The sequence below is a fragment of the Eumetopias jubatus genome, unplaced genomic scaffold (assembly GCF_037043125.1).
Source record: "Eumetopias jubatus isolate StellerSeaLion01/CBP00866 unplaced genomic scaffold, mEumJub1_p1.0 scaffold_1, whole genome shotgun sequence".
NCBI classification, from domain to species: domain Eukaryota; kingdom Metazoa; phylum Chordata; class Mammalia; order Carnivora; family Otariidae; genus Eumetopias; species Eumetopias jubatus.
In genome coordinates, this window is record NW_028274807.1 from 173,509,091 (window position 1) to 173,524,823 (window position 15,733).

A 15,733-nucleotide genomic window follows, 5' to 3' on the forward strand; every position below is an offset into this window, starting at 1 on the left:
GCTGACTCAGCAACAATCTTATAATCAACTAAAACTTTTTTTTTTAAAGATTTTATTTATTTATTTGAGAGAGAGAGAGAGAGAAAGCGTTCAGTGAGCAGGGGGAGGAGCAGAGGGAGAGGGAGGGGGAAAGAATCTCAAGTGGATTCTGCTTTGAGCTTGGAGCCCAATGCCCTGGCTCTATCTCGAGACCCTGAGATCATGACCTGAGCTGAAATCAAGAGTCAGACGCTCGACCGACTGAGCCACTGAGGGGCCCCAGTAAACTAAAACTTTTAACATACAGCCTAACCCTAAAATTTGACCCTCTCATCCTGATTTTGTGGACCAAGTGCAAATCTTTACATTTGCCACTATTAAATTAGGCTTGTTACATTAGGTTCATATGATTATCTTTTTATGGTAGTTCTGAACACTGATTCTATCATTTCATCTATTCCCTAATAATACATGTGATCAGAATATGATTAGTAACATCATGTGTCACTGATAAGAAATTTCAGTAGGAAAAGGGTGAGTAAAGAGGGCAGAAGGATGGCTGGTGATCTCCCTTCCAGGCTGACATGAATCCCCTAATCACCACTGTGGGGGTGAGACTTGGTAACCAATCCTCTAAATACTCCCTCAGCCTTCTCCTTCCCCACAAAGGTATCACAAGATATTTTCCTTTTTAAAGGAGTCTTGCTGATGTTATTTTGACTAGCAGGAGAAAGGAACATATTTATAAGAAAATAAGGCTAGACCTTATTTTTGATCAAAACTCTATGTTGGTGGAAAGATATTAATAAAAAAAGAAGTTACAAAACAGTGTGTCCAGTAGGATTTTTCTGTGATGAGGATATCTATTTACAGATTTGAAGACAGATATACAACTGACCCTTGAATAACATGAGTGAACTGTGTGGGTTCACTTACAGAATTTTTTTGATAAATACAGTGCAGTACTATAATGTATTTCCTCTTCCTTATGATTTTCTTAATAAATATTTTCTTTTCTCTAGCTTACTTTATTGTAAGAATACAATATATAGTACATATAACATACAAAATGTGTGTTAATTGACTTTGTTACCAGTAAGGCTTTTGGTCAGCTATGGGCTATTAAGTTTTGGGGGAGTCAAAATTATATGTGGATTTTTGACTGCACAGAAGTTGGTGGCCCTAATCCCTGCATTGTTCGAGGGTCAAATGTAGATTTAAATACACACGGGCATGCATGTGCACGTGCGTGCACACACACATACATATATATATACACACTTACATGTATGTATATATATATATGCATGCCTAGATGTAATTCTGGAAAAAATGTAAAAAATATTTAAGCGCTCTCTCTAAATATCTTTTTTTCCTAATATTTCTATAAATAACATGGATTATCACATACTTAAAAAAGAATTTAAAAAATCCTATGCTTGTAATAACTACTTTCTTTCTAAATCCTCTTAGAAGATGTAAAATTTGCCTTGATGTTGGTGTCAAGATCATGTAGGTATAATTGATAGAACATGTTTTCTTTCCATTAAAAAGAAAACCAAAATATTTGCCTCTCCTTTGTCCATAGTTCCTAAAATATGGTCAAGAGTGTTTCAGGGACCTCTTTTCAGGATGTGTTCTCATTTCACCTTTCTGCTCAGTTTTCCCTAAACATGCTGGGATCCTTTATGTCTTTTGGCTATTAGATAAATTTCTTTGGTCTGATATTACCTTTACATTTTTTAACCTGGTGAGCTCTTTTTCATTTCTTAGTTCCCAGTTCAATTATCACTTTTATCCTCCCAGTGAATTCCCTCTTCATTCCTTCCTTTTTGTTCCTTCTATACTTTCAACAAAGCTCTATCTCGGCCTATCAGCATCCACTCTTAGGCTGTGAGCTCTTAGGTTCGCAACCGGGCATTCCCCAGAGGACTTACTAAAAAAGGAAATTCCTGGGTTGCACCTTTGGAGATTTTTGTTCATCAGAGCAGGGGAGAGTTCAAGAATGTGCATTTATTAAAAAACCCGTAGGCAATTCTGATGCTTGTGGTCCATGGCCCATGGTGCCACACAGGGAGGGTGACAACTATGTCATTTATATCTTTTGACTATTCTCTCATATTTGGACTGCATCAGAATGTCTTCTCATCAACTATACTGGTCTTTAAAATTATTCTTAATTTTCTTTGCCTTATCCATCAAGAGGTGTTAAGTGCAAATAGCATGGTGACCAGCTACCTTACTTATATTGTAGACAAAGCCAACAGAGACATATACATGTTATATCAGAAGGTATGTGGGCTGGCCTTATGAAAGTAGATATGGAAGACAAGGCACTTCTGATTAGACTCTTCGGATCCCACTCTTCTGGGAAAAATCCAAGCTGGATTTATATTTATAAGGAGTTCTACTTCTGAAGAGGGATGATGGAGGGGGCAGTTAATATGACAATAGGTGACATGTTTTCCAGTATGGGAAACTTTCAAAGTGGATATTGTTAATATTCATTTAATAACATGTCTTGCACTTTTGCACAGTGATTATAGAACTGTTAGAAGGCCGCGTAAAAAGCCACTATTGCTCTAAATGTTCCGCTTACATTTCTTTTCCCATAACCAGTAACCTACTTTTGGCTCTTCAAATGGCTGCATAAAAGAGACAACCATTTTAACCTTTTAGAAATGAATCTTGCTAGAGTAAATCAGAGAGAAATGATGGAAATGTTAATTAACTTGCCTTCATCTTGGTCAGATTCTGTATTTAACCTAAAGGCCTACAGTCTTTTGGGAGGTTTTCTTAGATTTGATTGCCTATGACAGCCAGAGAAATTCAATTATGGTTTGGTGGCATTACTCCTTTGTGAGAGCAAAACGCCCCTCCTGCCTCTGGCATAGAAAACAAATGCCAAGAAAGGAAGGTGAAATCACTCATGAATTTTCCTGACATATCTCTATTCTGGTTCAGGATTGGTAATAGATGAAACTTTCCTTTTTGGAGCTGGGACCAACCATTGGCTTCCCCCATGGGACCACCTCTAAAATACAAGGAGATGGAGGATTTAAAACACAGAGACAGATACACACACACACACACACACACACACACACCACACCACACACACACACCACATATACCACACACACCACACACACACACACACACACCACACACACACCACACACACGCACACACACACCACATACACAGAACACACCACACACACGCACACACACACACACACCACACACAGAACACACCACACACACGCACACACATACACACCACACACACACAGAACACACCACACACACATACACACACACATCCCGCTGCTCTTGAGAGAGACTGTCCATATAACACCAGTCTGCATGACAAAACATCATTCTCAAACCACAGGAAGTTCTGATATTTAGGAACAGAAGATAAAAGTAGTTAATTTTACTTTCCTTTTACTTTATTACACAATTAGCCATTTAAAATCCATTTCAGCTTTGGAAATTATAAAAAAGAAAACACTCCATAGCTGAAAACAAACCACATTGATCTTTAAACATTTTATGAACTGAAAAGCTCAACATAAACCATTTCTTTCCTTCAGTAGGGAAATAACTCTATGGCAAGACATAAGATGACAGATGTAACCTAAAAAGATATGCACAAGAAAGAGATGGATTTTTATTTATGTATTTGAAAAATATATAACTTTAATAATGCTGGGGATGTGTTCAGTAGTGGTAGCAGAGGTAGGCCAGAGATCTATGCTTTTTAATATCAACTTCCTCTCGAGTAAGAATTTTATCACATTAATAGCTAAATCATACTGATTGTAAAAGAGCGAAAATGAGGCAATTAGTAAGGCTGATGACAGCCGTGAAGAATGAAACGTGAGGTTTTCAGTGCAAGCCAGATGGATATCTTCAATATACTTCTTATTATCTGCTTGTGGTAATAAGTTCAATTAAACTGAATCAGTACAACACAAGTCTCTTTGAATTGCCGGAAAAGAAATTAATTATGTGCTTCACATCTAATGAAGCCAGAGTCATATTCTGTTTGCCTTTATTGTTTGTTTGTTTTATTTATTTTGATTGGTAAGTATTCATTAGGAACTAAACCATTTATTTCATTCTATAGTAGAGTTTTTTCTTTAAAAGACAATTTTGGGTTCAAAAGGTTAAATGTCACAAATAACAAGGTTTTATCTATTCTATAATATCTGGGAGAGAGGTAGAAAATCAGATCCACTGTCTAGATGATTTTGACTACAGTATCTTACTACACTTAAGAATTCTGACCTGGTGTTTTTAATTTGAGATATTATACATGTAAGACTAACAAAGACAATTCAGCAGTACTCATATTCCCATTTCTAGAATCAGCAGTCTCTAACATTTTTTATAGCCTTTTCCCCTCTGAATATATATTAAAATTTTACCCAAGGAAAATATTACTAACACAAGTTAGGTCCTTTCATATAACCTCACTCCAGATTCCCTCCCCTCACAAATACTATCATGAGTTAATGTTTATACTGAGCATGTATTTTTATGTTTAAACACTATATGGTATTATTTTCTATTACTAATTTTATGTTAAATCATATTACATGCATTAAATGAAATAATACCTTTTGTATTATTCTTTATTTTGCTTGTGTATTTTTTTGTCATTACAAACAACAACGTAATGAACATCTTTGCAAATCCACCTCAGAACACATAATTTCCTCTAGAGTAGACACCCAGACATGGAATTGATGGGCCCTTTTTCAATGTTATTTTCTGTCTACAGTGTCTACTCCAGTTTGTATTCCTACTTACAGTGAGTGTATGAGTATTCTCTTCACACTCTCATCAACAAAAGGTTTTGTTGATGTTTATCTTTTGCCAATTTCATATGTAAGCAATCCTATCACACTGGTGCTTACATTTGCATTTCTCTGATTACTAGTGAGACTGAGATTTTTTTCAAAATCTTGTTGGCCAACAGTGTGTCTTTTATATAAAAATCAAGCATGTGAAGCCTGCCTCAGTATAGATGCCTTCCTATGAAAGGGCAGAGTTGGCACAGAAATACAAGAGTTAAGGAATTCTTCCTTCTAGACCAAGGATGAAGAAATGATGGCAGGATGGAGTCAGGGTAGACTGTCATGGTATGTAATCTTTTTTTTGTTTGTTTTTTTGATATAATGTTCAATGACAATCTTAATAAACTTAAATCTTAACTTATAATCTTATCTTATAAACTTATAATCAAATCTTATAAAAGGTGAGAAACTACTTTAAAAAAGAATTGGACAAAAGGGGGAGTCATTCTACCCATGACTGATGTTACTAAAGGCACACTATTTGCTAAGTCTATGTGGCCCTCACTAGGGCTCAAAGAAATGTCAGGGGAAATAATTATGCTCTGTTTCATCAAGATCTTGGCTTCATGTCTTGGTAGAAAGAGTTCCAGGTTATGTCATGCTCTGTAATACAGGAAGAACAAGAGGTACACTTATCTACCAGTTCTTCAGGATTCTCAGTTAACTGTGGCCAACTCCATTGTGGCAGGTCTCAGATCTAACAGGATCTAGTGCTGAAATATTCTGGGCATTGTCCTCTACCAGTGGACCTAACATAATTAGCATTTAGCACTTTTAACAACAAACTTTTCCTACTCTATGTGCCTTGGGTCAGAATTTGCGTTAATCCTATTAGAAAGACCCTTAATTATTGCCTAGAAATAATTGGTTCCAGTGGAAGACACCTAATTAGGTTGAAATGTGTTCTAAGGGCCTAATGTTAAAAGCTTTTGTTGTGGGTTAGCAGCCAAATGTCATTGCTGGTTACTGATTTCTGATTGATCCCCAGTCAAATATGGATAAAGCCTTGAATAATTTTACAGAGAAGATGTGGGCTGTTTCAAACTCATTTTCAAAAAAGGTTCCATTTGAAAAGACTCTACATTATTGTGTCGGTCATGCTATGCATGGGTAGGTTGATATTTCTCAATGTCCTACAGTTGAAACAGAAATATTTTACAGGGCACACCATAGATATGCTGTAAAACTTGTTGGTGTTGGTGAGGATTTCCTTTCTGTCTGTCATATGTATGTATTTGAGAGCGTCTCTTCTTCTAAATGTAAATAAACTTTTGATGGGATGGATGATGAACATTCTGATAATGAAGGCATCAATTAAATGCTCAGTAAAGCCACCGGAGCATCTTTACTTTGCAGGGATGGAAAATGAGAGAACAAAAGAATTTTTTGTTACAAATACATGACGTCTTAGTTAAATTCTACCGAGACTCTTTTTTCTATGAAGATAGTTAAAGTACAATGTTTTTCTTATTATAAAAGTAATTCTGTGTACTGAATGGAAAATATTTAATCCAAAAACCAATGTATTTTTATTTTTTAATTTAAAAAATGATTTTATTTACTGATTTATTACGAAATCTTTTAAAATCCAAATGAAAACAGGGTAAAATGTGCATCTAGGGCAACTTAAAATAAAAAAAAAAATACATTAGTGAAAGAACAACCTGCAGTCAGAGAGACGTGTAAATTAAATGTAAAACAGTTCAACTGAGCTAGGCTGGTGACAGTGAAAAGTTCAGGAAGAGATAAGTATCTTGATAAACTCCAGTTGATACATTTTGTGCTTTAGGATTCTCCCTGGCCTAATAGTCTGGTTCCAGCAGTGTGAGGCTTCCTCATTCCTACAAAGGCAGACTGAATACACTGTTCTAGTGTCTGCCAAGTATTTTTTCTCCTCTCTCCCAGTCAATGATCCAATTGCCTCTCTGGATTTTTGACTTATACCCAAGTACTAGGACAACCCTTTTGATACTGGGGTGAGGCTAAGGTCTTGTGAAAGAAATATACCCACCAGTTTCAACTTGTAATCAGACTCAAGGAGATGTCAAAATTCCCTGTTCTGTATAACCTGGCTAAGCTACACCTTGGACCAAATTTTGAAGATCTGTCTGGGAAGGGAAAAAAGTCATAAAAGGATCAGAAAGTTTTTGTTCTTGTTTTTGTTTCTCTGGAAAGGGCTAAATAACAAATATTTTAGGTTTTGCTGGTTAAGAAGCAACATTGAGGATATTATGTAGGTTGCTGCATATTAGATGGTCTTTGTCATGATTATTTGATTCTGCTATTGGGCAAAAATAACCACAGTCAGTAGGTAAACAAATGATATGACTGTGTTCCACTGAGACCTTGTTTATGGACTCTGAAATAGAAATCTCATAACATTTTCACATGTCTGAAACTATTATTATTCTTTTTGTTTTTCATCCAGTTAAACATGTGGAAACCATTCTTACCTCCTGGGCTATAAAAAAGTAGGGTGCTAGCTGGCTTTGGCCTATGGGCCGTAGTTGGCCCACTCCTGAAAATATACTGTATATCAGGATCAAGTAGGGTATTTATTAAAAAAAAATTATTTTTGGGGGCACCTGGGTGGCACAGTCGGTTAAGCATCCGACTCTTGATTTCAGCTCAGGTCACGATCTCAGGGTCGTGAGATCAGGCCCTGTGTGGGGCTCCTGGGGCTCCACACTGGGCGTGGAGTCTGCTTGAGATTCTCTCCCTCTGCCCCTCCCCCCATTTGTATATACACACTCTCTCCTTCTCTCTCTCTCTGGAATAAATAAGTCTTAAAAAACTTTATTTTTCAGGCCTCATCCTAAAGATTTAGATTTATTAAGCTAGGGCACTGGAAATCTGTATTTCTATTAAGCATTCTATTGAACTTCCACTTGCTATGTGGCATGTTCAAAGTTCTCTACTGTAGGACAGGGTTTCTCAAAGTATAGTCTGGAACCACCAGCCACAGACTCACCCAAGGTTATTTTGGTTGTGGTTCAACAAGATAACGATGACAATAACATCCATAGCTTCAAGCCCTGCATTTCATTTTCAGCCCTGGAGGGGATCAATAGAAGCTAGGGTTGCTACTATCACAGTTCTCTTGCTGAACTACACTTAAGACAAATACTCTAAGTTGCTCTTCTTTAGGAGTGCTACTTAAAAATACCTGACATATGAAACCTGTACAGCAAAGACACTATGTCATGCTAAATGGCATGCCTTTTACTCTGCCATAGAAATAAAAATGAATTAGTAAGTACAATATTGCATGTAAATACAGCCTGCCCTCCATATAGTTCGTAATGATGTTGACAATTGCTAAAGCTCATCTTTATTGAAAGGTCAAATATTATGCTTTCTGGTAGGATTCAGGGGTCTGACATGAGAACTGTACTTGCTTAAATTAAACAGTAAACCAAATCCCAAATATACTATAACTAGTTTAAAAAATAAAATCAGTGAAATTTAGAAATTCAGATGATGGGATGATAATCAAGAGTCCCCTAGGCACCTGTCAGAATTCTGCAGTTTGGAAGCCTGCTCATGCATAATCTGAATATTTATCCATTTTATGGTTGCCTGCCAGAGATTTATTTTAAATCTCCTGTACCTGCTATAGTGGATTTATCCCTTCCTTCTCCTCCCCCATACTTACTGACCCTGTGTTTGACACTGTCTTCGGCCTCCCTTCAAAACATGGTGATGGGGGCGAGGAGGAAGAGAATTGGATTTTAGAAGTGTTGTTAATGATAGAATTATTATAAAAAGGTTAGAGAAGACGTGTTCTGATGTCTGACCTTCACGGTGTTTTAATCCTACGTATGAGGAGATCAAAATGAATACAAGCACATTTTAAGGTTAGAGAACACCTCCTCTGATAAATTAGTCCCTTTGTAGATCTCAAAATTGAATTAAAATACAGTGTTCAGTCATATTTCAGGCTAAACTGTTACATTTACATTAAAGGTACAGGGCTGAAGCATTATGATGTGCGATTCAGTAGTTGGCACAGTTCACGTGGAGTTCAGAATGGTTTTCTCTGCCTTTATCGTGCTTTATGGGGCAGGTTTCTAAATTGCATTTCTCAGTTTATGTTAATGTCCTTCACAGAGACCTGGTGGTCTGGATGCCCCTATGCACACACGTGTTCTTGCCATTAATGTTAATGGGAGTCAGAACCAAGCAACGGGACATCAATGTTCTCTCAAATACCTTCTGACCTTCCCTAAAGTAACAGGATTGCTAACTTCTGTGAAGATATGGACCAGATAAAACTCCTATTTCTTCGCCCTACCCCCATCTCATCTATAAGAATAATATAAGAATCAGAAAACCTCTGCAGAAAAACCAACTGCAGTAGAGTACCATCAGCCAAGCCCAGCAAGAGCTCTACTTCTACATAAATGAAACTCCCCCTGGCAGGGACCATGGTACTGTGACCTCAGGGCTTATTCCTACAGGTCTATGCCTTCCTCTTTCTCTTCCTACCCTGGTCTTTTTCTTTCCCCACCTATTAGGAAATTTCAGTTTTAAAGTATTCCATGTGTCTCAGCAAAAACAGGTGGCCATATATTGATCCTGTCATATGTCCCTTTTTTTTTTTTAAAGATTCTATTTATTTATTTGACAGAGAGAGATAGTGAGAGCAGGAACCCCAAGCAGGGGGAGAGGGAGAAGCAGGCTTCCCGCTGAGCAGGGAGCCCGATGCTGGGCTCGATCCCAGGACCCTGGGATCATGACCTGAGCCGAAGGCAGATGCTTAACGACTGAGCCACCCAGGTGCCCCTTTCATATGTCCCTCTAAGTCCTGTCCATAAGTCCACTAAAACTCTCCTGAAAAATGCCATTACATTATGTTTCCCAATCTTCATTACCCCATCTTTATGATTTTGCATATCCTCTCATAATAATACATACTTAATATTTTTCTTTATATTGACTCACTTCTTTACTTAAATATATTTTATTTTATTTTATTTTTTTAAAGGTTTTGTTTGTTTATTTGACAGAGAGAGACACAGTGAGAGAGGGAACACAAGCAGGGGCAGTGGGAGAGGGTGAAGCAGGCTTCCCGCTGAGCAGGGAGCCCGACGTGGGACTCGATCCCAGGACCCCAGCATCATGACCTGAGCTGAAGGCAGACGCTTAACAACTGAGACACCCAGGCGCCCCATACTTAAATATATTTTAAAAGGAGATTTTTAAAATCATTGCCATGAATGGAAAACTAGACTTGTTCTAATACACATTGTAAAAAGCAAATAAATTACTAAAATTAAAAAAAAGGATAGTAAAACAACAGTAAAACTACCTCTTACACTATACTTGGATAATCAACATTTACATTTTACTAGAAATCTAGAAATAAAGTATTTAATCTCTTAAAATAGGTAGAAGTTCCTACCTCAGCGACTTTTATATCCACCTAAAACATGGGGTGACCATGGCATATTTCATTACTGGTGTACAGCAAGTTTTATGCCATCATTCAGTACAAGACAAGCAGCGGAGAATCATCTGGATAGTTGGTCCCGGGACTGCTCATATTGCTGGGATATGAACTCTGATGGGAATTAGAGGACATTCCTTTCTGTCCACTATCTTTTCAAAGAATTTATTTATTTATTTATTTATTTATTTAGAGTGCCCACAAGAATGGGGGGAGGGGCCGAGGGAGAGGAGAAAGAGAATCCCAAGCAGGCTCCATGCTCAGCTCAGCAACAGAGCACTAAGCTCAGCGCAGAGCCCTATGTGGGGCTTGATCCCTCATCCCTGAGATCATGACCTGAGCTGATATCAACAGTCAGCTGCTTAACCGACTCAGCCATCCAGGAGCCCCTCTGCCCACTATCTTAAGAGCTAAGAAATCAAGACTTATGAGAAGGATGCTGACCAAACACAGGATATAGCTTGTAACTACATGCAAAAATACCTCACTGTCAGCAATATAGAAGAGCAAAAAATGGTTTTTAGGCTTAGGTGTTTATAATCTTTCACACTCTTGGGCATTTTTTTTTTTTTGTGGCAGGCTCACTTCTTTTTCCTAAGTACTCTAATAGGTTGATGATAGCAACTTCATAAATGTTCATTTCAATGAGATTTAGAATGTATGTTTAGCCATTTTATTAAAATACAAGCAACAACAACAAAACAACTACTAATATGTCCTAAGTGCCAGGCACCATGTTAAGCACTTAAGGTGGATTATCGCAGTCATCAAAACAACCCTAAGCAGTTGGCATACTATTATCCCCACACAGGTTAATTGTGTAGTCCAAGGTCAGAGCTAGTAAGTGATAGAAATGAGATTCAAAGCCAGATCTTTCTGCCTCAAGCTCAGTCTCTTAATCACTACTTAAGACTGCTGCCTAGTATTCTCTTATACCTCCATAACTAGCAAATAATCTATAATTAGGTACCAGCTCTGCCATTAACCAGCTCTGAAACCTTAGGATTCCTCCTGGTCCTAGCTGATCACTCTTTCCTTTTGCCTCTGAGAAAGCCATACATTAGCGAAGACCTCTAGCTGGAATTTTTTTTTTTTAAAGATTTTGTTTATTTATTTGAGAGAGAGAATGAGAGAGAGAGAGTACATGAGAAGGGGGAAGGTCAGAGGGAGAAGCAGGCTCCCCGCTGAGCAGGGAGTCCGATGCGGACTCGATCCCGGGACTCCGGGATCATGACCTGAGCTGAAGGCAGTCGCTTAACCAACTGAGCCACCCAGGCGCCCTGGAATTTTGATTTACAAATATTATCTATCCTCTCTTTCCCTCTGCCCTGTGAAATAGAGTGAACACATAGTCCTATGCCTATGCTACTGCTCTGAGTGATTCATTAACAGACTGAAATAGTGGAGTTAATCTAAATACAGATTTACTTCTAACTCTTGGCCTTCCAGTTTTTTTTATATGCATAGACGTTTATAATAAAAAGCCTTACCCAAATGGCAGTATTTTTCACCTTCCAATGACCCCAAAATATGCAATTAGATAATCTTTGGCTTTCTTCTTTAAAACGAAATTGGGATAGATAAAATAGATAGATATTTTTATTTTTCTTAGGCTATCTTACTTCACAGAGGGAGCTACAAATAAATGGGCAAGAAGGAAATAATACAGTGTGACCCATCTATATCGGTTATAGAAAAATATCTATTTTATAAAAATCTACTATAGAAAAAAAAAAGCTGAATTAACAAGATTTCCTGGTGCAGTAAACAGAACCAAGCAGAATGCACAATCAGGATTCCTGGGTTAACATCCGTCTTCCACTACTGGTGACCTTGAGAAAGTCACCAACCTGAGTCTTACCTTCCTCAGTCAGATCATCCATTGCCAAGATCCCTTCAACTCAAAAATTCTATGGCTCCACAAGACAGAAAGTAATAGAAATGCAAATAAAATGTAAATTAAAATCTTATCCTTTGCAATTTAGTGCTTTCAGCCCACCCCATCAACCTGGTGTTAGAACAGACTCACATCATGTGCTGTGCTAAGAGCAATAAAGGAATTTCTGTCATATACTATAAAGCACCCAGACTAAAGTATGTGGAAAATTTTATTTCTTAAAACTGAGAGGATTGGCAGGGTGACTAAAACAAGGCATAGAGGTGATCAAATCCCGTTATTGGTATAATAATCCATATCCATATCTCTGAATAACCAGGGCAGCTCTTTTAAAAATAGCCAATGTCATTGTTCAAACAATGTTTGCTAAAAATAGTATTCGAGTCATGGGTTTTTAATTTGTTAGCACAGTGTTCCTAGACATGAATTTCAAATCTACAGAGACTTGAAAGAAATTTAATTAAAGGACTGAAGATAACATTAGTTACAGTAGTATAATAGATACAATGGCTTTAATTCTCAAAATTGTATTAGATGATTCTGAAATAAGATAGCCTTTCAATCATATTCATTACCAACAGTTCTCTAAGAATCGTTAATCATATCATGTTTGGCATGATGTATTAATTTAGCAACACAGTGATATCTGTCCTTATTAATATGAATGATGCCACTTCTATAGATTGCTTTATTAGAAACGAGGACATGTGTATCAATGTATGTGTGCTCTGGGTTAGTCATTACCTTTTACTATCAAGTTTCCAGTACTGCTAGCAGTTCCAAAATGGTTAGTGGCTATACAGGTATAACTTCCAGCATCTGACTTTGTCACATTGACAATTTTGAGGCTTCCATCTTCAGAAATGGTAATTCTGAAATTAAAACAAATAAACCAAAATGGTAAGTTTATATCATATGACTAATTGAAAATGATGTCTATCATTCTGTCATCTTTCAAACTATAAATCATGGCTGTTATCACTTGACAGTCTCATCTTTATTCAGGGTATTTGTCTATATACACATAAATATAATTAGGACATGTGACTTATTTAGGACTTTTAACACTTTTCTCGCCAAAATGGTCTCAACATTCTGTTGGCATAAATATTGGAAACACTAGACGGGTTGTAACGATTCTCTGTCTTGGGCGGCTCTAACCACATTATTGATAGGGAAGGCTCATTGTTGGTCACCATTAGTCTTTAAAACTACTGAGGTATAAGGAAAAAAAAAATCTCTTGATTGGCCACTTAACACATTTTCATTGAAAATGTTTTCTTTGGGGCCCCTGGGTGGCTCAGTCAGTTAAGCGTCTGCCTTTGGCTCAGGTCATGATCCCAGGCTCCTGGGATCGAGTCCCACATCCAGCTCCCTGATCAGTGGGGAGCCTGCTTCTCCCTCTGCCTGCAGTCTCTCTCTTTCTCCCTCTCTCTCTCTCTGTCAAATAAATAAATAAAAATCTTAAAAAAAATGTTTTCTTCTCGATGGGTGGCTTAAATGAAATGAGTTATTAAGTAGGTTTATTTCTGACATATGTCAGACAATACATTTTTAATGAGATGCAAGAAGCGAATTACAAAAAATATCATACAACATGGTATGACTTTGGCAGAACAGCAAATGTGGCTGGCATATCTCAGGGCCCACAATGAGGGACAAATATCTATTCCCTGGGAAGGAGACACTTGTACTGACAGACACAAAACTGGAACAGGGAGGATTCTAGAGAATGCCAATTTCAACATGACTATAGCAGAAGAGGAAGGTGCAAAAATGAGTAGGACAAGCAGCCTGGCTTGGACACCAGCCAGAGAGATAAAAACATGGACACCGATGGCTCATTTAAGATTACTGTCTGCTGAACCTCTATTCTATCCTTCAAATTTACCCACTTCTTTTTCTCTCTGCTGCTCTCCTCTTCTCACCTGGCCTATCACCGGCCTCTTAAATGATCTGCCTATTTTTACTCTTGTGTCTCACATACATTCTTTGGTCAGTGGTGAGATGATCTTTTAAAATACAGATCAGATTACATCATGCTCAGGCTTTAAGATCCTTCCTTGCACCCCACCGCCCTCAATAAATTCTGTTCTAGAACCTACAAGGCCTGATGGATCTGGCCTTCGCCTGTCTCTTGCCTACTTGACTTCACGCTCATCTTTTGACCTTTCGATGAACTATTGTTACACTGGCCTTCTGCAAGTCCCTACAGTGTTTGGGACCCTGTCCCACCTTAGGGCCTGTCCATCTACTGTTCCGCCTGCCCTGCCATCAGGACATAGCTACCATCTACTCACCCTCTCAGGACCTCACTTAGAGATGGCGCTTTTCTTAGGACTCATATTTCTGAAGTGGATGTTTTGTTTTGTTATTCTCTTTTTTTGCAGCCACTCTATTTTTTTCCTATCAAACACAACCTAGAAGTTTTGCTTACTTGTTAGCTGTCTTACTTACCACCTGGCATGTGAGTTTTTCTGAGGGCATAGAACCGTGTGCATCTTAGGACTTAGTCTCCAGGAACTAGTACCTAGGATGACACGCAGTAGATGGCTTGTACGTATCTGCTAAGTGACTGAGTGAATAAGTAAATAAATAAATATTCTAAGAGAAAAATCAATAATATGTTTCAGGAATTCAGAGTGGTTAAACCACTGAGCATTAGTGATGGCCTTAACAGAGTCTTTGACAAATATTAGAAACAAGGGGTCTAGGCTGGTCACAGCTTCACTTAATAGAATTTTTGGCTAATCATTTTAAGACCACAGGTGAAGATTTAAATATACTGGCTTGCAAAGGCTGTGTATACTTTTCATGAAGGCTCTTTGGGATGGAGAAGCTACAGATTTCCTGATGACTCATTCCAGGTTCTTTGACTCAGGCTGATGAGAAGGTATGAAGTTCTAAGAACTCTACAAAGAATATTGGAATCAGAAGGATGGGTGTTCAAATTCCAGTTCTGTCAGCTCCAGCCATGTGATCAGAGGCAGTCTGCTTAACTTTCTAAGTTATAGTTTCCTCATCTACAAAACGGAGCTGACAATACCAATCAGGTAAGTTGTTGGTAAGAATTAGGTAAGATAGGGCCAGTAAGATTTCTAGCACATTTCCTGGTATTTATTGGGTAGTAGTTTTGTTGTGATTCTTTCATCTTTAAAACTGTGTGCTCTTATTTAGTTATTTGTGCATATGGGAAAAATTGGACAACATTCTCTGAACATAATTCCTCTTAATATAGTAATTAAATCTGTCTGCTCTTTTGCACTCCAGCTATTATGTCTGATAGTCTGAAGTCAATATGCAAATTAACTGAGTCCTCCCACATCAGTATATAAGACACAGACAAGGAGGCCCTTTGTTCATTCACACCATAATACACACATAACAGTTACTCAGTAAAGACCATATGATACCCCATTAGCCCAAGAGCAGATGTACTGATAAAAATAGCATGGTAATGAAATCCTAATTCCATCAATAATCACAAAAATAACTTTAGAGGAGTTAATCATATTACTATTTATAAAATAATTCTCTGGAA

The 15,733-nt window shown here is 37.7% G+C and overlaps 1 protein-coding gene across 1 annotated transcript in view; it reads right to left on the minus strand.

Moving 5' to 3' along the window:
- CNTN4 (contactin 4) overlaps positions 1–15,733 on the minus strand; it is a 305,070-nt gene that overhangs the window by 56,661 nt on the left and 232,676 nt on the right. The window contains exon 11 of the mRNA XM_088023249.1: positions 12,937–13,064. Coding sequence (XP_087879375.1) covers positions 12,937–13,064 — 128 coding nt within the window. The remainder of the gene's footprint in view (positions 1–12,936; positions 13,065–15,733) is intronic.